The sequence below is a fragment of the Morone saxatilis genome, unplaced genomic scaffold (assembly GCF_004916995.1).
Source record: "Morone saxatilis isolate NCDOM2014 unplaced genomic scaffold, NCSU_SB_2.0 Contig14, whole genome shotgun sequence".
Taxonomy (NCBI): domain Eukaryota; kingdom Metazoa; phylum Chordata; class Actinopteri; family Moronidae; genus Morone; species Morone saxatilis.
The window spans coordinates 8,761,509-8,782,217 of NW_023339696.1; the positions used below are offsets into that span (position 1 = coordinate 8,761,509).

Genomic DNA, 20,709 nt, shown 5'->3' on the forward strand with positions numbered 1-20,709 from the left:
GAGAAGCTGCAGCAGCTCTTCAACCACACCATGTTCATCCTGGAGCAGGAGGAGTACCAGAGGGAGGGCATCGAGTGGAGCTTCATCGATTTCGGCCTGGACCTGCAGCCCTGCATCGAGCTCATTGAGAAACCTGTGAGTTTGAAAAGCATACTCGCCTGTTAAGCTTTCATTTCTTTGTAACTGTATTAAGTACTTCAGGGCTGTTCTGTGCCATGCAGTAAGATCTGTACTCTCCCTTCTGTGTGCAGGCCAGTCCTCCTGGTATCCTTGCTCTCCTGGATGAGGAGTGCTGGTTTCCCAAAGCCACAGACAAGAGCTTTGTGGAGAAGGTGCTCCAGGAGCAGGGCACTCACCCCAAGTTCTTCAAGCCCAAGAAACTGAAGGATGAAGCTGACTTCTGCATCATCCATTACGCTGGAAAGGTAAACATGCAGAGTTCATTATGATGCATACTCATTGATATAATATAACATCATTTTCGGAGGCATAATTTGTCATAAATCTTCATCTATTTTAGACACGAGTGTGCCTTTTCTGTCATGCATTTGTCCAGTTCTCAAACTTTATGTCCCAACAATATGTGAGTCTAAGAAAGTAACTTAACACTTCCCGCCCTAATGTTATCCCCAGGTGGACTACAAGGCAGATGAGTGGCTAATGAAGAACATGGACCCCTTGAATGACAACGTGGCTACACTGCTCAACCAGTCCACTGACAAGTTTGTCTCTGAGCTCTGGAGGGACGGTGAGTTGAAGCAGATGTTAACTTATTGCATTAACCCAGGAATCACTGCTTCTCTGGTGGCGGTGTTTGATGTGGGAAATTATTTCATGTTGGCTTTCCTGTTCCTGTTTTTGTATTTCATAGTGCTTTCTCTCTTTTTATTGTCTGGTTCGTGGACCTTTGTTTTTACCTTCTCAAATCCCACTTGTTTCCATCGATTTCTTCCTCTGTATGGCCCCATTTTGTCTGTCATTTTTTCTTTTACTGGGTCTCAGAGGTACAGAATTGTCAGAGAGCCTATTTTTATCAGCGTTTTCCTATTCTACACTCAGACTCAGGTGACCACGTTTCTTTTTCATTTATTTAGCCTTTCCCTCTTACTCCTGTTGTCTGTTTAAACATGCTTATTTCTACCATAAATCCTCTCTGCCGCCCCTCCATTTCTCCTAAATGTTCAAACTTGTGTTTTGGGTTTAAACTTTCAAAAGATTTAAGATTTTGTGAGTTGTTTCTGTGTCTTTTTAACCAGCTGTGTGTGTGCGCAGTCTTCTTACCACTTGATGCTCTGTCATTGAACTCTCCTTTTCTCCCTCTGTGTAATAGTGTTGTTTGGGACTCCTGGTGTTGGTCATGGGTACTGCAGCAATGGGTATATACTGCATGGGTTTGGTTTGGTTTGATTTTTTTATCACCACAGAAATACATGCCCACTGCAACTGCCAAAGTTTCTCACCTTCCTGACACACATACATATTTACCAGAACCATCACACATAGTTTCCACTCAGAACTACAAGCTGGCAGCGTTAACCGCTGACCAGCCCCTCCTACTCACTGCACTGAATATTTTTATGGTGTGTAATCTCTCCACGCTTCACTGGCTTTTTGTGACTCCACTCTGTCATCCTACTCCTGAATCCTGTTTCTCTCCGCATCCACTCGGTGTTTGTGTGGTGTTTCACTGGTCCTGGTATTGTGAACTGCCTCTACTCTCTCCTGGTGTATGTTTACCAAGAGGAAGTGGAGAGACAATGGTCATATTCATTCTTCCTTGTGACATGCATTTGGTTTGAGTTTGCCTGGTTGAGTATTCAAATTATTCACTGGCTTTAACCCTCTGGCTTCTCACACAACGTCTCACTATTTCTCTATTTTTTCTCTCTATTGTCTCGTCTTTCAGTGGACCGCATTGTAGGTCTGGATAAGGTGTCTGGCATGTCCGAGATGCCCGGTGCCTTTAAGACCCGCAAGGGCATGTTCCGCACAGTGGGCCAGCTGTACAAGGAGCAGCTGTCCAAGCTCATGGCCACTTTGAGGAACACAAACCCCAACTTTGTTCGCTGCATCATCCCCAACCACGAGAAAAAGGTACCAGAGAAATGCTGGCATCTATTAGAGCATTTCCACTGTAGGAACTTTCCCACAGGAGCAGGAATTAAACCTAAATTTGGACTGAAGGAACTATGGAATAAATTTTGTTCCTGTATGATAGAGTTCATGCTGTTGGGGTTAAACTCTACCTCCTGTGTTTCTCCTTTTCATTCATTAATTACATGCATCTCCATCATCAGTCACGCAACTGTAAATACATAGAACAGAGTCATTCTGTGTTTCCTTATTAAACACATGGTTCTCATGTGAACACAGTTCTTTATATATCATCAGATACCATGGAAAGGCAAACAAGAATGTGCCAAAGGGACTTTCAGTTCCTGTGTTTAGTTCCTCTGGTTCTATGGAGCAGGGATGCACAATGTGGATATTTATTTATTTATTTATTTATTTATTTATTTATTTCAACCAAAACAATTACAGATAAGATGACCAATAATTTTTTTTATTCATTTATGCATTTTTGTTCATAACCTGTAGTTTGGGTAGTCTGACGGTAAGCTGTAGTGAGCAAAGATGCCCACAACCAACTCTGCATCTAACCTGTTCTAACCAAATCTGACGTCACTATTGTTAACACAGCAACCAACAGTTCTGACTCTTCAAATGTTCATTTATTTCTTCTAGTAAAGTTCATTAAAACACTTTACAAACACACTTTGGCTTTCATAGAGCACAAAGTATATCAATTGTTTTGCATAAGGATTCCAAATAAACAATTATTAATAATCACTAATTCATTATCTGTAATTAAATTATCCTCATAATATACATTTCCCATTTAAAAAGTGCTACAGGACACTGTGCAGAATAGAACTGTCTATTTTTCTATTTTGCCACACTGCTGATCAGTAAATGTTCCCCTTTCTCAGGCCGGTAAACTGGACCCCCACCTGGTTCTGGACCAGCTGAGGTGCAATGGTGTACTGGAGGGGATCCGTATCTGCAGACAGGGCTTCCCCAACCGCATCGTCTTCCAGGAGTTCAGACAGAGGTAACAGAATAATAACACTGTTCCCAATATGTTTTGTTCTCTGGCGGGTATGTGTAAGAAAACATTAAAATTCCATCATCTGCCCCTCTCAAAGGTATGAAATCCTGACTCCCAATGCCATCCCCAAGGGCTTCATGGATGGAAAGCAGGCCTGTGTGCTCATGGTAAGAAGTCTAAAACATTATAGCCAAGCACCACGATAACACCCTCTGCAGTGTGATTGATCAATGTGCTTACTGTGGTGTCAGATCAAAAGCCTGGAGCTGGATCCCAACCTGTACCGTATCGGCCAAAGTAAAGTGTTCTTCAGAGCCGGAGTTCTGGCTCACCTGGAGGAGGAGAGGGACATGAAGATCACTGACATCATCATCAGTTTCCAGGCCTGGTGCAGAGGCTATGTAGCTCGCAAGTAAGCACAGACAATTGTTATTTTCTATATTTCAGCCTTTATTTTGCCATGAAATTGACCCTGGTTGAACCCCTGAATGTACAACTTAGTAAAACGAAATTTCTTGTTTATTGATGAGTTAAGGTTATTACTTGTAGTTTGTTGCATTGTACTTCATCGTGAATATTGCAATTGTCTGACTCTGTCTGATATTGCTTTGTAGGGCATTTGCCAAGAGACAGCAGCAGCTGACTGCAATGAAGGTGATCCAGAGAAACTGTGCCGCTTATCTTAAACTCAGGAACTGGCAGTGGTGGAGGCTCTTTACCAAGGTGAACCTCTTACAACATCTTAGCCAACATTTCAGTTATTGTTTGTGTTTTTTGTGTGTTTTTTGTTTTCACAACCATGCCAATTCTTTCATTTTTGTCTTTTCTAATTCCTCTGAATTCCACCATTTTGTCCTCAGGTGAAGCCTCTGCTGCAAGTCAGCAGGCAGGAGGAGGAGATGCTGGCAAAGGATGAAGAGTTGGTTAAGGTGAAGGAGAAGCATTTGCATGCTGAGGAGCAGCTTCGGGATATGGAGGAAAAACAGCAGCAGGTAAACTTTAAGAAAGTTTAATTTTCATGGTTGGACAGGAGGATGCTTTGTTTGAATGTCATAAGTGCTGTTTATCCTTGATTTAAGTTAACTGTGCGAGATGTTAAACGTCTTTTTACTCTTTTTGCAGCTGAATGCTGAGAAGATGGCCCTGCAGGAGCAGCTTCAGGCAGAAACAGAACTCTGTGCTGAGGCTGAGGAGATGAGAGCCCGTCTGGCTGCCAAGAAGCAGGAGCTGGAGGAGATCCTCCACGACCTGGAGGCCCGTGTGGAGGAGGAGGAAGAGCGTGCCTCTCAGCTTTTGACAGAGAAAAAGAAGATGCAGCAAAACATTGGAGTAAGTAGGAAAGGTCTATAAACTTTATAGACTACACTTTGTTTGATTTGCGTTGCCAACCCTACTGTCACTTCTCTGCACACAGGACTTGGAACAACAGCTGGATGAGGAGGAAGCAGCCAGACAGAAGCTCCAGCTGGAGAAAGTCACCCTTGAGGCCAAGATGAAGAAGATAGAAGAGGATGTTATGCTTCTAGATGACCAGAACAACAAACTAAACAAGGTTAGAAACAACCCCTATACCCATTGGGATGGACATTGTGATTGGTCAGTTGGAGTAGTGATTACTCTTACTTTGTTTTGATGTAGGCCCACTGACTTAACTTGGATGGGGCTAGTGACTACTTTTTGTGATCGATTTAACTATTTAATTTGCTCTTGTTTACCCTGTTTGTGAATACAGGAGAAAAAGTTGATGGAGGAGAGGATCTCTGAGTTCACCACCAACCTGGCGGAGGAGGAGGAGAAATCCAAGAGCCTGCAGAAACTCAAGACCAAACATGAGGCCATGATCACAGACCTGGAGGGTAAGAAGAGAACACAATGGGGGACATACAGTCACTTACATGTTAGCCATTATAAATCCCACTGGTCCTAAACAGGACAAGGTGTTAAGCACACCGTTTTCTTTTTTCTCTTTCCCTATAATCTCATATTGGTTCTTCTTTATGTCAGACCGCTTGCGCAGGGAGGAGAAGCAGCGCCAGGAGCTGGAAAAGAACCGACGCAAGCTGGAGGGTGAATTCACAGATACACACGACCAGATTGCTGAGTTGCAGGCCCAGATTGCTGAGCTCCGTGCCCAACTAGCCAAGAAGGAGGAAGAGCTCCAGGCAGCGCTGGCCAGGTCTGTATGAGTAATTGTTTGCCATTATTACCCTATACTTAGTTTGTCAGCTAGTAGTAGTATCATAGGTTAATTTATTCAAATGGATGATAGATGGATGATAGTTTGAAGATTCCCCACCCCCTGCTCCATTTACCTATTTTTGCTGACCTACTCCAGGATTGAGGAGGAGGCAGCGCAGAAGAACCTGGCCCAGAAAAAGATCCGTGAGATGGAAGCTCAGCTCTCTGAACTGCAGGAGGATCTGGAGCTGGAGAGGCAGGCCCGCACCAAGGCAGAAAAACACCGCAGGGACCTGGGAGAAGAGCTGGAGGCCCTCAAGACCGAGCTGGAGGACACTCTGGACTCCACCGCCGCTCAGCAAGAACTAAGGTACAGGCATAGCAACAACAGTTAAACCTCTGCCCATTTATGCTAGATCGCATTACTTTGAGTCTTGACACAAGCAAATTAACCTCTCTTCTCCCTGCTCAGGACCAAGCGTGAGACAGAGGTGGCACAACTTAAAAAGACTCTGGATGATGAAGCCAAAGTTCACGAACAGCAGTTGGTTGAGATGAGACATAAACACGGCCAGGCCTTCGATGAGCTCAATGAGCAGCTGGAGCAGGCTAAGAGGGTAATTTTAAAACCTTTTATCAAACTACTTTGATTTCTCCTTGAGTAACATTTTGTTTTGTTTTTGACTGCAGAAACCATTAATACTTGTCCTTCCCTGCAGAACAAAGTGTCCATGGAGAAAGCCAAGCAGGCTCTGGAGTCGGAGAGGAACGAGCTAGCCATTGAGATGCAGACGCTGATGCAGGGTAAGACGGACTCCGAACATCGCAGGAAGAAAGCTGAAACCCAGGTCCAGGAGCTGCTGCTCAAACATTCAGAGAGTGAGCGCCAGAGGGTGGAGCTTGCGGAGAAACTGGCAAAAGTGCAGGTACAACTCTTTGAAACATTTTGAGGGTTTTCTTGTTCAGTTCTGTTTGCACCTGCAACTATTACATCTGTGAGTACTGCTGTCTGTCTGTGCGCCTCATCACGTGTGTGAAAGATGACCTTTAAGTGATAATATTAAAGCTAAATCTGAGCCATTATTGACTGAACACTAAGTAGATGACATGTTGTTTCTGATCAATGCTTCATCTGTTGTCCTGTTGTCCACAGGCTGAACTGGAAAATGTAAGCTGCGTGCTGAGTGAGGTGGAGGGCAAGTCCATCAAGGCAACAAAAGACTGCTCTGCTGTGGAGTCCCAGCTGCAGGATGTTCAGGTACGCAAACAACACATGCTGTTTTTACCCTCCTGTATGTGTAGAGATAAAACTACCATGGTCTAAACTGAAAATACCAGAAGTCACAGCCTACGGGATTTAACTCAGTGGAGGCGAAAGTGACTGCTTTTAACTCAGTTGCTCATCCTTAACTCAAACGTTGCACTGCAGAGTAAAACCCGCACACATTTGTCGTGTGTGTGTGCCAAACAGACAGAATCAATACTTTAAAAAACGCAGTAGAAACCCTCAGCATAGTTTTTTTTTTTTTTTTTTTTTATTACATGACTATTTTGGTACATAATAACCTTCCTAAAAAAAAAATAGGAAAGACCATCTAAGTCCTCCAAACATGCCTGTAATGGGCTGTATTAACTGGTTTAATTATGTACATTTGACATTTGTTATATGACGAGTAGAGGGATTAATTCACTTAATTTATTATTCAAATCCGTGCTGTGAAAATATCACATGCTAGCATAATGCTCTTATTGATTAAAAATATTTTTTTTGTTTTATAGGCTGTAAATTATTAAAGACAGACATATTTTAAGATAGTTTGTGTCCAATAGTTTTTACACGAAAAAAGCTCAATAACCTCCTATATATTTTTATTATTATTATTAAAACAGGAGCTACTCCAGGAAGAGACACGCCAGAAACTGGCAAATAGCACACGTCTGCGGCAGCTGGAGGATGAACAGAACAACCTAAGAGAACAGCTGGAGGAAGAAGAAGAAGCCAAGAGAAATGTAGAGAAGCAGCTTCAAATGGTGCAGGGTCAGGTGAGAATGAACATTTAATTTCAACTATTGCTACCTCAGACTGGGATATTTTGAAGCACACATCTGCCTCACAGCGTTGAATATTTGAGTGATGCCTCTTTCCTTCTAGCTCGCTGAAATGAAGAAGAAGGTTGAGCAGGACGCAGGTTGTCTGGAGACTGCTGAGGAGTCAAAGAAGAGGCTTCAAAGAGACCTGGAGGGAACAAACCAGCGCCTGGAGGAGAAGTGTGCTGCCTTTGAGAAGCTGGACAAAACCAAGACGCGTCTCCAGCAAGAGTTGGACGACCTGCTGGTAGACCAGGACCACCTCCGACAGATTGTCTCTAACCTGGAGAAGAAGCAGAAGAAGTTTGACCAGGTGAGATAGCTTTTTTTTATTGTGTGAAATTAATATACATCAAAGATAGGAAACACATTTTAGACACTCGAAGTCTGAGGGTTAAGATTTGACACTGTCCTCGTGATTTTCTCCAGATGCTGGCAGAGGAGAAGAACATATCTGCTCGCTATGCAGAGGAGCGTGACCGAGCTGAAGCTGAGGCCCGTGAGAAGGAGACCCGGGCACTGGCTTTAACCCGTGAGCTGGACTCTCTGATGGACATGAAGGAGGAGCTGGACCGCAACAACAAACTGCTGCGTGCTGAAATGGAGGACCTGGTATCCTCTAAGGATGATGTTGGCAAGAATGTAAGTCTGAAAAAGTGTGTTTTCAGTGGTGTGTGTGTGTGTGTGTGGGTGTGTGTGTGTTGTTGGGTGTTGTGTTTGCGCTCCACATGGTCCTGTTCATACGTTGTCCTCATTCAACATTGTTTCCCTGTTCATAAAGGTCCAACGAAGCTGGAGAAATCTAACGTGCGAAGGACCAGCAGCTGGAGGGAGTGAAGAAAACCACTCAACTGGGAGGAGCTGGAGGATGAGCTGCAGGCCACAGAGGATGCCAAGCTGCGTCTGGAGGTCAACATGCAGGCCATGAAGGCCCAGTACGAGAGAGACCTGGCAGGACGTGACGAGATGGGCGAGGAGAAGAAGAGGTCACTGATCAAACAGGTACTAACAGGATATAGTCTGAACTAAATCTAAAAGTATATGATAACTGTTTTGTTACTTGTTTGTCCACCTTGACAATCATTTGAAAATCAGACAGAATATTCAGAGATAACTTAGAAGTAAAGTGATGCTTTTTAAATATTGCTGAACTCAAATGTTTCCTCCTTCAGGTGCGCGAGATGGAGATGGAGCTGGAGGATGAGAGGAAACAGCGCTCTGCTGCCGTGGCCGGTCGTAAGAAGCTGGAGTTGGACCTGAAGGAGCTGGAGGCGGGCATCGACATGGCCAACAAGAACCGTGACGAGGCCCTGAAACAGCTGAAGAAACTCCAAGTAAGTCAGCTGTTGGATTATCTTCAACACAATAAAAGCATCCACATCAACTCAATGATGTGTTTGAATACTAACCGTGTGTGAATGTTCTTGCAGGCCCAGATGAAGGATCTCATCCGGGAGCTGGAGGATACTCGTATGTCCAGAGAGGAGATCCTCGCTCAGAGCAAGGAGACAGAGAAGAAGCTGAAGGGCATGGAGGCTGACATGCTCCAGATGCAGGAGGTCCGCACGCTTATCTGTTTCACTCTCTATTCTTTTTCCTTGCCCCTGTTTCACACTTAAACTCATTGCTGTCTGCTCATTCATCCTCTGTGCAGGAGTTGGCAGCTGCAGAGCGAGTAAAGAGACAGGCCCAGCAGGAGAGAGATGAACTGCAGGATGAGATTAACAACCAGGCCAGCAAGAAGTAAGGAAGCTATCAATCTGCAGTAAAATAGCACAATTGTCAGTTGTGTGTATCACCTGTTATTGACTTATTGTGTGCATCTACCTCCCACCTTTTCTTCATCTCTCAGCGCTCAAGTTGTAGAGGAGAGGAGACGGCTGGAGGCTCGCATTGCTCAGCTGGAGGAGGAGCTGGAGGAGGAGCAGTGCAACACTGAGCTCACCAACGACAGGCTGAAGAAAGCAATGCTGCAGGTCTGTGGAGAAGAGTGCAGAGCAACTGGTTATAGTTAATGTGCCTGTTGACAGAGTTGCTAGCCCATATAAGTTCAAGTGGTTGGAGGCTCCAGAGCAAACATTGATTCCTCTCCATTTTTGGTGTGAGCCAGTTGTATTGAAGTGTCCCTGTCCAACTTTTGTTTTGTTAGAACGACCAGATGAATGTGGAGCTGACAGCAGAGCGCAGCAGCTCTCAGCGCGTGGAAGGAGCCCGGGCCCAACTGGAGCGTCAGAACAAGGAGCTGAAACTGAAGCTGCAGGAGCTGGAGGGAACAGTCAAGTCCAAGTACAAGGCCAATATGGCCGCCCTGGAGGCAAAGATTGCTCAGCTGGAGGAACAGCTGGACATGGAGACCAGGTGATAGCCCGCTTCACGACATCTATTTTTTACACCACCCTTACTTTCACAGCTTTAGTTACTATTACACTACTATTGTCCGGCAGATGAAAACATCAATGGCCCTAAATGTCCATTGGGAAACATCCTAAATAAACAAATACTAGAAAAATAAATAACTAAATTAAAAACATATTAAGCCTAATATTGTGTGACCTGTTAGATATTTTGCCAAAACAACTTAAATGGAAACTAAATACTTCCACCACCACCAGGTTTTAGTAGCTTGACAGTACGTGACATTGTGTTCGGAGTCTGACCAGTTGTGCTCTTCACTCAGGGAGAGGCAGGGTGCCACCAAGCTTGTGAGACGCACAGAGAAGAAACTGAAGGAAGTCATCTTGCAGGTGGATGACGAGAGACGCAACACAGAGCAGCACAAGGACCAGGTCAGAGTTTTTCCATAATCCCAGAGCTTTACGTTGGCCAATTCTGTCTCTCTGTTCTGGCTTTCCTGAGTATTATCAGTGTAATGTGTGTGTGTGTAGATCTACGTCTGTACTTTCCACATTCCTGGTGACTGGTCTGCTATATAAGGGAAATTGTTATGGGGCCAGAATAAGTTGGTGATTTAAATGCTTTCAGATGAAATATTACGCAGCTCCTCAGCAATATATCAGACGTATTATGAAGATCAGCGTTGTAGTCTACAACTAGGAGAGAGTTGTATATCTAACCAACATCTGTGTCGAATTATAGGTCGACAAGTTGAACTCTCGCATGAAGCAGCTGAAGCGTCAGCTGGAGGAGGCTGAGGAAGAGGCTCAGCGAGCCAACGCCAACCGAAGGAAACTGCAGAGGGAGCTGGAGGACGCCACGGAGTCTGCGGACGCCATGAACCGTGAAGTCACCACCCTCAAGAACAAGCTCAGGTGGGAAAGGGGACTTTAGAGAACTAGTAGCTTTAGTTTGTATCTACAGACAGTTGTAGCAGTCGTTGAGGTATCGCCCAGTCCTGCTGCGTGTAAATGTATTTGGGAATCATTGCGGTCACTGTTTAATTTTCTGTTGTCTGTTTTTAGGCGCGGCGACCTCCCCTTCACCGTGCGCCGCACAGTTCCCCGCGGTGGCATCGAGAGCGACGAGGAGAGCGAGCCAAAGAGCGAGCCCGCTGAGCCCAAGCCTGAATGAACAGCCACAGTGCCACTTGACTCCTTAAACTGCATCATAAATAGACCGACCCAAATTCACATATGAGCACACATTACTGTACCTACTGAACGGAGAGGAACACAAACATGAGAATGTTGTTGAAACTAGAGTTTAGTCGTGCGACAGTGATCTGTTCAACACTGACAATCTATGCATTCTTAACACACTTTCACACATACAGAAGCCAGTAAAGTGGGACAATCACCATGCTGACAAATACACACATTATTTTTTTTGGGCCAAATCTTTTGTTTTGCTTCATTTTTCATTCTCTGGGAAAAATAAAATAATATTTTTATAAGGAAACATTCCAATTATAATAGTCCTGATTTAGGATCTATTTTTCTAATTGAAGAAAGAGAAAACAAAGAAAGAAGTATACATAAATGAAGACAGATTTACTGGAAGGGGACCAAAGTAATATCTCAATCTATAGAATTGTATTTTATGCAGAAGTTTTTATAATGGTTAAGAATGGAAGTGCTTCATGTTTATTATGCTCGCGCTCTCGCCTCAGTTTATAATGAAGGTTTATATGCTCAAATGTATTCTATCAATTTAGCTGCAGTTAGTACTCGAGACTATGCTTTTGAGCTTAATGATTTGATCTACACACATTTCATGTGGAAAGTTTAAATTGGAGGCAGATTTCAAGTAACACAATTGGAGACTCATTGACGCATACTGAAGGCATTTGATTGTGACTGTGCTGAAATTTCTTAATTTTGCACTGAGATGAAACAAAAACACTTAAGCCTTGACATTGTAAACCACTGCATTCGTGTGTTTTCATTGAAACGCTGACGGAGAAGCTTGGAAGTTTTGGAAAACAAACCGTGCTCTTTTGGTTTAGTGCACAAACTTGCCGACGCACACTAAAGCCTTAAATACAGCTGAATCCTACTGGGCGGGGTGGTTGGCTTTTTGGACGTGCATTGATTTTTACATTTATCACTATCAGTGTTTTTGTTAATGTTCAAGGTTAAATGGGGTGGTGGGGTAGCTTATTACTCACAGCACACACTGTATTCTCAGAGCACAGCTTGCTGAGGGAGGAGTAGCTGAGGTTGTTACAAACCAAAGGCAGATTCAGGAGGAAGGGACGTACTTCATCGCTGTAACCTGTACGCTATACTCGGGCTGATTGGGCTTCATGTACACATGGGGACTTAATATGTAGCCAGGTGTTGAGTAGATGTATTAGATGAACAGTTCTATAGAAAAACAAGCTCATTGTGTCAGGATGATGTTTAACCCCTCACAGGCTGCGCTCAGGGGTGGCTTTTGGCTCACACTGCTGGGAAGTGAGAGGAATGTGTTGTTACTTAATAACAGCTCACAGCGCACTTAAAAAAAAAAAAAAAAAAAAAAACCAATGTAAATCCAAAAAATGAAGAAAAAAAAAACTGCATCTCCAACAATTCTTCTGTAATGTTTGTTTGTCTGCACCTCTGGAATGGAAATCATGTTGTGAAATGTTGGTATTATTGCAATTAAAGAGGCTTTCTAAACTGCTACATGTTGTGTAATTATTTCATACTGATGTTGATTTTCAGAACTCGATCTGAGGCTGAAGTTGATGTTTTTAATGAAGTGATGTATTTTGTCCAGCAGAGGGCAGTCAGGGTTTTCTTTGAAGCAAGTCAGAACCGGTTTCACCAGAGTCAAAAATAGTAAACAAGGATGAGGATATTTGGGTGAGAACACCTTTTATTTTGTCCTCTTGCTTGTTTCTGTTATAAGACAACATGATGAGCTGTTTATTGTTACGTTAAGTTTTCTGGTACTAAACTGCACTTGTGATTTAAATATGGATAGAAATGTCCTGTTCTTGTTTAATGTGGTCAGTGGTGGAGGTACGAACAGGTTTGAGGTAGTTGAGTATTTCTATGTTCTAGGTGAGAGACATTTTTACTCTACCTCTAGTTGCTAGTTATAAATTAATATCAAAACAAACAATACACATTAAAGCATCAATAATAGTAATGCAATATTATGTGACTTTAAGGCTCTGGAATTAGTCATTCTACATTATGAGTATTGTTACTTTTAATACATTGCTAATGACACTTTTACTTAGTATTTTACTGCGGGATATTTACATGAGGGTTTTGTTTGTTTCAAAGTAAAACGTTTTTTTAATCCCTTTAAACTTTGTGGATGTAGTTCACTAAATACACATTTGTTCTGTCTAAATGTGTTTTTTTTTCAGATCCTATAAGATATAATATATCTTCTTATAAATAATATATATATTTTTATATATATCATAATGGCTCTGGACTTTTCGAGGGGGTCTGGTCTGATTCTCGGCTCCTGATTGGTGCTCGTTTAATATCCCACGTCACGCTCAGCTGGCTAACCAATCAGAAGCCAGGAGCTCCTACATGGGCGGGGCTTCCTCGCAGTTACACCACGCCGCGTCGTCTAACAGGAACCGGCCGGTTGTGAATGGGACAGTGTTCATGTTGCAGCCATTGACAGTATACGACAGAGCGCAGAGGTTCAGAGACAGGTGAGCTTACAGGTGTGTCTGTGCTCGGTTGTTACACTCGGTCAGAAGGATTTACGCTCACATTTAACGGCGTTGGGGTTATTTTTTCGGCAAATGGAAAACTTGCCTGCGACAAAATAGTAAGGCCACCTATTGAATGGCACAGGAGGGCTGTTAAACACGGCTGTTTGAGTTTTAGTCACCGTCCTTTATGTGTTTTACTGAAGGCTTTTGAAGAGGATTCATGCCAGAAGCTCAACAATGACTTCAGACTTGTGATATCTGTGCGTACTGCAGAAGGTAAGCAACAGATAACCTTTTCATATGAACTGGTAATTCTGGCTCCACATGTAGATATCACACAGTAGCCTCAGGTTGTAAGATAATGGACTATATCTGCTTTCTTTTCCTTTAATGGTTGAAACTGAATACATGTCTGAATACATGATAACCAAAACTTTAACCCCACAATCCATTTAGAGAAAGCAAACCAAGACACTGCTCACAAAATGACTTTTTTTTTACCCCCTTGTGCTGAATCATTCATTACCCAGATAACTCTAGTGCAAACTTCATTCATGTGCTCCCTTTGAATTCACATTTCAGCCAAGTTCCCCTCTGACCAGTGCAATACAGCGCTGCACCATCAGTGTCTGATTTATTAGGAAACACACTTAAACTTAGTTTAGAATCCATCACTATTTCTGTTTTTGTCGTCACATAATAAGAAGGCACTGAAGTTGCATTGAACTGCATCTTTTTGATTTAGTGATAAACTTTAGGCTTGTGCTTCACTGAGGATCTTTGTCTTTCTCAGGGAGGTTTTACTGCACCAAACTCTGCTCCAGAGGCAGTAAACGATTGCATTGAAAACAGAATTATTTGAATATAGAACGTGGTTTGTCAAACTCACGTTTGCATTTTTATTGAACTTATGGTATAATCATTTTAGGAATAATGCATGACAAATATTTTTTTAAATTAACCCAAAAAATTTGAGAAGCACTGCTTTAGTGCATCGTGCTTTCTGACACACACACACACGGATTGCATTAGTTCACAATCACACACACGTGAAAAGCATGCAGGAGAGTGACACGCAGCAGATCCATCCTAATATGTAGCGCAGTGATCTTCAGTTAGTTAATGAATAGCTGTGTGTTGGGTGGTCGCAAATGGGAAACGCAGTGTTCGTCAGGTGATCTGTATACTTAGTCGGTTGTGTGTGTGTGTGTGTGTGTGTAATCATCTGCAGCCTGACACAGACACCCGGACTGTGCACATGCTCCCTCATCATCTGTAAGAGATGCTCCGTAGACCGTGTTGCATAAGTGACTGACCCCATTACTCAAAGGCCACTTCTCCTTTTCCCTCTTTGTGTTAGGTATTTCAGAGTGGACGGCAGCAGAGTGAAGACGCTACAAGAGGAGGAAAAAGTACTAAGAACTATGGAACTGTCTCTGGTGAGTTTCCCAGCCGGAGCCACAATGTACACTTTATGTTTATGTTTATCTGATATTAGTCAAAGGTGACGAGGCTTACTTTTTAATAACTAACTCGAGGTCGGGGCATCCTGTCTGACCCACTCATGACCCATTTTACTCTTGTCTTTCTGACCGGAGATGCAGGGAGTCCACAGGTGTTAGGAGAGCTGCAGATAAAGTGAGAGCAGGTGAAAGGCGGCTGGATTATTCAGGTTTATGGAGGGAAACTGTTGTTACATCACAGCTGAATAATATAACAACGGTGGATATGGCAGAGTTCATTTTTAAGTGTCTAGCAGTGTATACGCACTGTGAAAGTAATGAAGAATAATACAAGGTTAGTTTAACCTAACGTAATTGTAAAAATATACTTGTGTCAAAGCTGTATTAATCATTTTAGACTTGACATTATATATTATATTATTTATAGGGAAATAAACAATGCGTTAACACCCTCAAAGAACCAATAATTGAGTGAATTCATGTCATCTTAGGGCATTAAAACATTTATTTGGAGAAATCTAACAAGGGTTAGGGCTAATCATACTATGACTAATGTTACTTACATAACTACTATAAGTGATTAAATGCCTTGTGGCTTATCAGTAGCTTTGGAGCCAAGGTTATGGAAACAATAATTACTTAACAATAATAATAAATACATGTAATTATTATACATATTAGTTGGTTTTGAAAATAATTTTGGTGCTCAACAAAGAGGCTTCACGGAGTAGCAATGCTAGTGCTGTAAATTAAATTATTATTAGCTGCCCCCCGGTTTATCTTTCATCGTGTCCTCCCTCGCTTTCTCCCACTTCTTTAACTCCATACCTCCTCTCTCCTTGTGTCTGTCGAACCCTCCCCTCTCCTCCCCTCTCCTCCCCTCAGGCTCACCCAGCTATCAAAGCCTTCATGTGTGGCTCCTTCAGTGGGACCTGCTCCACGCTGCTTTTCCAGCCTCTCGACCTGATCAAGACCCGTCTGCAGACCTTACAGAGCAGCATGCAGCCTGGGTGAGTCTGCACACACACACACACACTTATCGGTATCACTAGCTTTGCATTGCATCACATGCTTTCTTGCCCTGTGACCTCCAAAAAACGCTCTATTGACTGGATGAACACAATAGAAAGTTTTACCTCAGCTAAACCTTGTATCACACACTCAGCACATGAAAGCAGTGTTCATGATTTACCTTTCTGTCGGCTTATCTGAGTGTTCCTCTTTCAGCTCGGGCAGAGTGGGGATGGTGACTGTGCTCCTGAGCGTGGTGCGGACAGAGAGGTTGCTGGGACTGTGGAAAGGAATCTCACCGGTTAGAACATCTTTTATACCTTTTTTTTCATCCACCCTGCCGTCATATAGAAACTCTTCTGTGTGCATGAAAGTCCTTTTCTGACTCTGCTCCCTCATCCATCTGCTCCTCCAGTCCTTTGCTCGGACCATCCCAGGAGTGGGGATCTACTTCAGCACCTACTACTCTCTGAAGCAGCACTTCTTCCAGGACAGCAGCCCACGGGCCATACAGGCTGCGCTGCTGGGAGGCGGGGCCCGGACGGTGGCAGGGGTCTTCATGTTGCCGGTCACTGTCATCAAGACACGCTTTGAAGTAAGCACTGGAAGACATTTGTGTGTGGAGGAGATGTCAGTCTGTTGGGTAATAGATTGCTCTGAATGCCCCAATACTGTAGCTTAAACCAGTGGTTCCATACCGTGCTTTAATGTACTTTATGTTGATGAAAAGGAAAATATTTATTATGAACTAAAATTTAAAAAAAAACACCAGCATAATGCCACTACCTTTCATTGAAATATTTTTGCCAAGTTTAGCTCAATTCCTGAATGTCCATAAGATCCTGATATGATCACTTTGTGTTATTATAAAATTATAATTTACTAGAGCTGCAACTAATCTCATTCATATCCATGAAATAAGATGATCTCATGTTTAACTGCATGCACAGACATACGAAAGGCATCTTTTAGTTTGTTTGAGTCAGACTCAATAATCAATATAAATCAGTATAACTAATAACTATAAACTACTAGACAGAACATTAGATTGCCATAAGAATGAGTTGTACAATGTGTGGTGTCTGTATGTGTGTTGTGTGAGTATTAAACTAAACTAAATGTGTGTTTTTGTGTTTCAGTGTGGCAGGTACAGCTATGGGAGTGTGACTGGGGCTCTGCGCAGTGTGTGTCAGACTGAAGGTCCTGCAGCTCTGTTCTCTGGCCTGATGGCCACTCTCCTCAGAGATGTTCCTTTCTCTGGTATCTACGTCATGTTCTACAGCCAGTCCAAGGCCTTATTGCCAAAAGGTAAGTGTAGAGCCAGACCTCATTCAGTAATAAAAATAACCTATTAAAGGAGACAGAAACTGTGGGTCTTCCATTTGGATTAAATCCCTATTCTCTGTTTTCCTTGAAGAAATCAGCTCGTCTGCTTCCGCCCCCTTGGCTAACTTCAGCTGTGGGATCATGGCGGGTATATTGGCCTCTCTGATCACTCAGCCTGCTGATGTGGTTAAAACACACGTCCAAGTGAATCCACAGCTGCGGACAGCCGAGGCAATCAGATACATCTATATGGTAATTATCTCACCCCTCTTTTACTTACTCCATGATTTCCAGGCCAGTCCAGATTATGTTTTGGCTGCTGACGTTATTAATGATTGTATCTGACGTATATGCTTCCACCGTGTCTCTCTCTCTCTCTCAGGAACATGGACTCCAGGGGTTCTTCAGAGGGGCAGTTCCACGGGCACTGAGGAGGACCATGATGGCCGCCATGGCGTGGACAGTGTATGAGCAGATGATGACTCGTGTTGGACTGAAGTCCTGAAGGGAAGAGTTGATGAGAAGCTTGTGGGGAAAAAAAGAAAAGAAAGAAGAGATAAAGTCACAGAGTGAAGACGGTAATAAGTGAACAGGAAGGAACCGCTACAGTGCAGATGAGCCTGATGATGTTTTGCTCATAAGAGTCAAAGGCTTCAATGATTCAAGCGCAACAAGAGCTGCAGACTGGCGAGCGCAGAAAGAGAACACTTGTTGTCTATAAGAGTAATACGCACAATACAAGAGAGATTTGGAGGATTTGCTCCATGAAATGTGCTTTGCTGAAGTTCATGAACCAGGAAGATATTTTGTTTTGTAACTCTGGAGAAAGTATTTTTAATATTAATATGGATATGCTATGATGTTCTGTATTTCACAAAGAAATCCTAATCCTTTAAAGAGTATTTGTTTTTACAAACGCCTCAGTGGGAATTCCTCTGGTTTTTCCCAGTTGTGGAATAAATCTATGTAATCTCACAAAGACTGCAGTAACCTAATATATCGTTACTCAAGACAGTGTCCCAGATTCAGCTCAGACCTCCATAATGCACTTTAACCCCCAGCAGGTCTGTCATAGCACAAATGTAAAACCTGGAGAGGACTCTCCAATAACACAATGGATATTTATATTCCGATATTGTTTGTCAAATACAATATGTAACACATTATTCTGCCTTAAAATGTAATGATTTTTGTTTTGTTTTGATATTCCTTTGAGATGTATTTTCATTCAAAAGCTTGCCTTTTTTTTTTTTTTTTTTTCTTAAAAAAAGGATGTTTAAGAAAATAAAACCCTGCACCCATTATTCTCAGTGTGTATGATTCAACAGAAATAAACGTGAGCAGCCTCACAGTCGTGCCTGAAGCCTGGCTGACCTCTGAACTGTTACAGACACGGCGGCTCAATCGCATGACGTACTGAATTCTTGTCCCAGACTGGGCAGGGGTCACAATGACACAACAGACTTCATATTAAGCTTGTTTCAAACCAGACTTCAGCTGTGTGCTGAACCAGAAACAGGCTGCTGGATACATAAATCTGATACTTTTGGTTACTTTATTCATTGATAACAGAATTAAATCCTTTACTAAAAAGGACAAAATACCAGAATGGATGACCACTTTCTTAAAAAAAAAATAAAAGCTGTCTACTAATACAATCAAGGTTAAGTACCTGATGTGCATGTTCTGTACTTTCCTCTCATTAACTGCACAGGATATAAGACAATGACTGACTCTGCCAATCTAAAATGATTGCAGACTAAGAGATTAGAAAGACGTTCTGCTCAGCATATTGCAGCGACTACCAGAACATACAGGCCAAAAACTTATCATAGCACTGTGAGACAGAGATAAGCAGCAGAGGGGGAGTGGTGACATTACATCAAAGGGAAAATAGGGACAAGGAGTCCGGCTAAAGTAAGACATTGAGCTATTTCTGGAGTGCTATCTGCTGAAAACAAAGTTAATTATTCATCACAGATCAGCTACTGAAAACTAAACTAAAACTAAACTTAATCAATACTAATTTCTCTTTTTATTCGATTTTGTCTCCAAATATTGTATCTGCAGTTCATCAGATGCATAAATCTCTATATTATGTGAATAATATCAAGTTTTGGATGACAATCTGTGTCACGTCCAATGACTACTGCTGACTATTAAATCAGTTAATCAGGGATTTGACACTGTGTGTGAATTTGTGTCAGCATTATGGACGATGGTTTCAGAGGCTGAATACGTATATATATATATATGTGTATATATATGTATAAACCTACCAGTGTCTTTACTTTGAGTGAGCATAATAAATCAATTATGAGGCTCTTATGGTCAAAACAAATATGTTTAGACAACCTGGATTTTCCCCAGAAAAAAAAACATGTTATTCCACCATGTGACACCACCCCACTCCTTCTTTTTTAGCCTTATTTGTAAGATCCTCTAACGTCCTTGACATCCATCCAAACAGTTCTGAATCAACACATCATTACCAGCAAACCTTACATATCTGGCCGTGTGTCAGCTCAGTTTCCCACCATTAACGTGTCCTGTCAGGAGTTCAGTAAAACTTTCTGCACATAAAGACACCATTAAAATGAAAATTAATGTACATTATTTCTCAACTCGCTGTGTCATTGTGTACATATTGTGTCCCCTTTGCCTGGAACTCTTTATCTCTGCTGGCAAATATAGTTGCAACACAGGTCAGTCTTTCACCGAGAAGTCAGCGTCTCAGCATTGTCTTAATATGGTCTTTCCATCTCTATTGTCTTAATATGGGAGACTCGTCCGACCTCTGGTTACCTCCGCTCCCATCACTGCGGCACATGGCAGGTAACCCCACCTGGTGGCCAGCTTGCAGAACTACGCCCGCCCCCTTCGCACCAGCCGACCAATCACAAGCCTGGAAATTTGGTACTTATAATACGTCATTTCCTCCCAGCGCCCTCTTTTCACCGTGTGGTCAGACTTCCATACGGCGTTGTTTCGTGGTGAGTTTTTAACCGGTCGTTTTTCGGTAATAACGCATTAATTAACGGTGAATAGATAAAGTAACGGTAGATTAAGAATAAAGCGAGCAGCAGGGCAGAATAAACCCGACCTGTCGCGCCGTTAATGTCCCAGATTGTCCCGAAGTAGAGCATGCTAATTTGATAGCTAACTTGCTAGCCGTTGACACGCGCTCATCTTGCAGTGTTCCCCTCGCGCCTGATTATAAATCCTGAACAGACTTTTAAATTTGTACTAGTAAAATGAAATAGTGACAAATGATGCTATTAAAGCCGTAAGAATAAGATAAAGTGAGAGAACACTTTGTAGCAGTGATTGTACGATCCTACAGGCCGCCTGTAACCCGGTGCCATTAGTTAATGCCCCTCTTACCCCGCTGTAGTGCCTTTAAGGAAACAAAAAGCCCCATCAAGTCGGTTTGAAGCCAACAATTCATCCTGGTTTCCCTGAACAAG

The 20,709-nt window shown here is 42.6% G+C and overlaps 3 protein-coding genes across 4 annotated transcripts in view; all 3 read left to right on the plus strand.

Moving 5' to 3' along the window:
* The window catches only part of LOC118323260 (myosin-9-like), a 31,767-nt gene extending 19,328 nt beyond the window's left edge, over nucleotides 1-12,439 (plus strand). Inside the window, 29 exon segments of the mRNA XM_035655202.1 lie at nucleotides 1-135; nucleotides 252-425; nucleotides 634-748; nucleotides 1,907-2,094; nucleotides 2,991-3,112; nucleotides 3,207-3,276; nucleotides 3,361-3,521; nucleotides 3,724-3,832; nucleotides 3,970-4,101; nucleotides 4,232-4,438; nucleotides 4,524-4,661; nucleotides 4,842-4,965; nucleotides 5,114-5,285; nucleotides 5,445-5,657; nucleotides 5,760-5,904; nucleotides 6,007-6,213; nucleotides 6,441-6,545; nucleotides 7,178-7,330; nucleotides 7,440-7,688; nucleotides 7,805-8,021; nucleotides 8,157-8,377; nucleotides 8,548-8,709; nucleotides 8,806-8,934; nucleotides 9,030-9,118; nucleotides 9,228-9,351; nucleotides 9,525-9,733; nucleotides 10,053-10,161; nucleotides 10,472-10,644; nucleotides 10,795-12,439. The exon segment at nucleotides 1-135 is cut by the window's left edge and continues 17 nt beyond it. Of these exon segments, the coding sequence (XP_035511095.1) occupies nucleotides 1-135; nucleotides 252-425; nucleotides 634-748; nucleotides 1,907-2,094; nucleotides 2,991-3,112; nucleotides 3,207-3,276; nucleotides 3,361-3,521; nucleotides 3,724-3,832; nucleotides 3,970-4,101; nucleotides 4,232-4,438; nucleotides 4,524-4,661; nucleotides 4,842-4,965; nucleotides 5,114-5,285; nucleotides 5,445-5,657; nucleotides 5,760-5,904; nucleotides 6,007-6,213; nucleotides 6,441-6,545; nucleotides 7,178-7,330; nucleotides 7,440-7,688; nucleotides 7,805-8,021; nucleotides 8,157-8,377; nucleotides 8,548-8,709; nucleotides 8,806-8,934; nucleotides 9,030-9,118; nucleotides 9,228-9,351; nucleotides 9,525-9,733; nucleotides 10,053-10,161; nucleotides 10,472-10,644; nucleotides 10,795-10,903 (4,461 nt within the window). The 3' untranslated portion in view covers nucleotides 10,904-12,439.
* Nucleotides 12,440-13,210: 771 nt separating this feature from the next.
* LOC118323257 (mitochondrial glycine transporter A-like) lies at nucleotides 13,211-18,485 on the plus strand. 2 transcript variants are annotated; one of them, XM_035655199.1, is made up of 8 exons: nucleotides 13,211-13,718; nucleotides 14,803-14,881; nucleotides 15,791-15,915; nucleotides 16,133-16,217; nucleotides 16,332-16,511; nucleotides 17,056-17,224; nucleotides 17,334-17,494; nucleotides 17,625-18,485. In XM_035655199.1, exons 2-8 carry the CDS (start codon nucleotides 14,867-14,869, stop codon nucleotides 17,745-17,747), a joined length of 858 nt encoding a protein of 285 aa, XP_035511092.1. In that variant the 5' UTR covers nucleotides 13,211-13,718; nucleotides 14,803-14,866; the 3' UTR covers nucleotides 17,748-18,485. The 2 variants fall into 2 exon arrangements, with proteins under 2 accessions (XP_035511092.1, XP_035511093.1); XM_035655200.1 differs by having other exon boundaries at nucleotides 14,812-14,881.
* A 1,675-nt stretch (nucleotides 18,486-20,160) lies between these two features.
* Nucleotides 20,161-20,709, plus strand: part of rpsa (ribosomal protein SA) — a 2,637-nt gene continuing 2,088 nt past the window's right edge. The window contains exon 1 of the mRNA XM_035655620.1: nucleotides 20,161-20,235. The gene's annotated coding sequence lies outside the window, so the exon portion shown is untranslated. The remainder of the gene's footprint in view (nucleotides 20,236-20,709) is intronic.

Excerpts from the sequence above, each read along its gene's own strand:
- LOC118323257 (XM_035655199.1), top strand. Across the intron at positions 16,512-17,055 it reads TCATCAAGACACGCTTTGAA|TGTGGCAGGTACAGCTATGG; the intron begins GTAAGCACTGGA and ends TTTGTGTTTCAG. Across the intron at positions 17,225-17,333 it reads CAAGGCCTTATTGCCAAAAG|AAATCAGCTCGTCTGCTTCC; the intron begins GTAAGTGTAGAG and ends TTTTCCTTGAAG.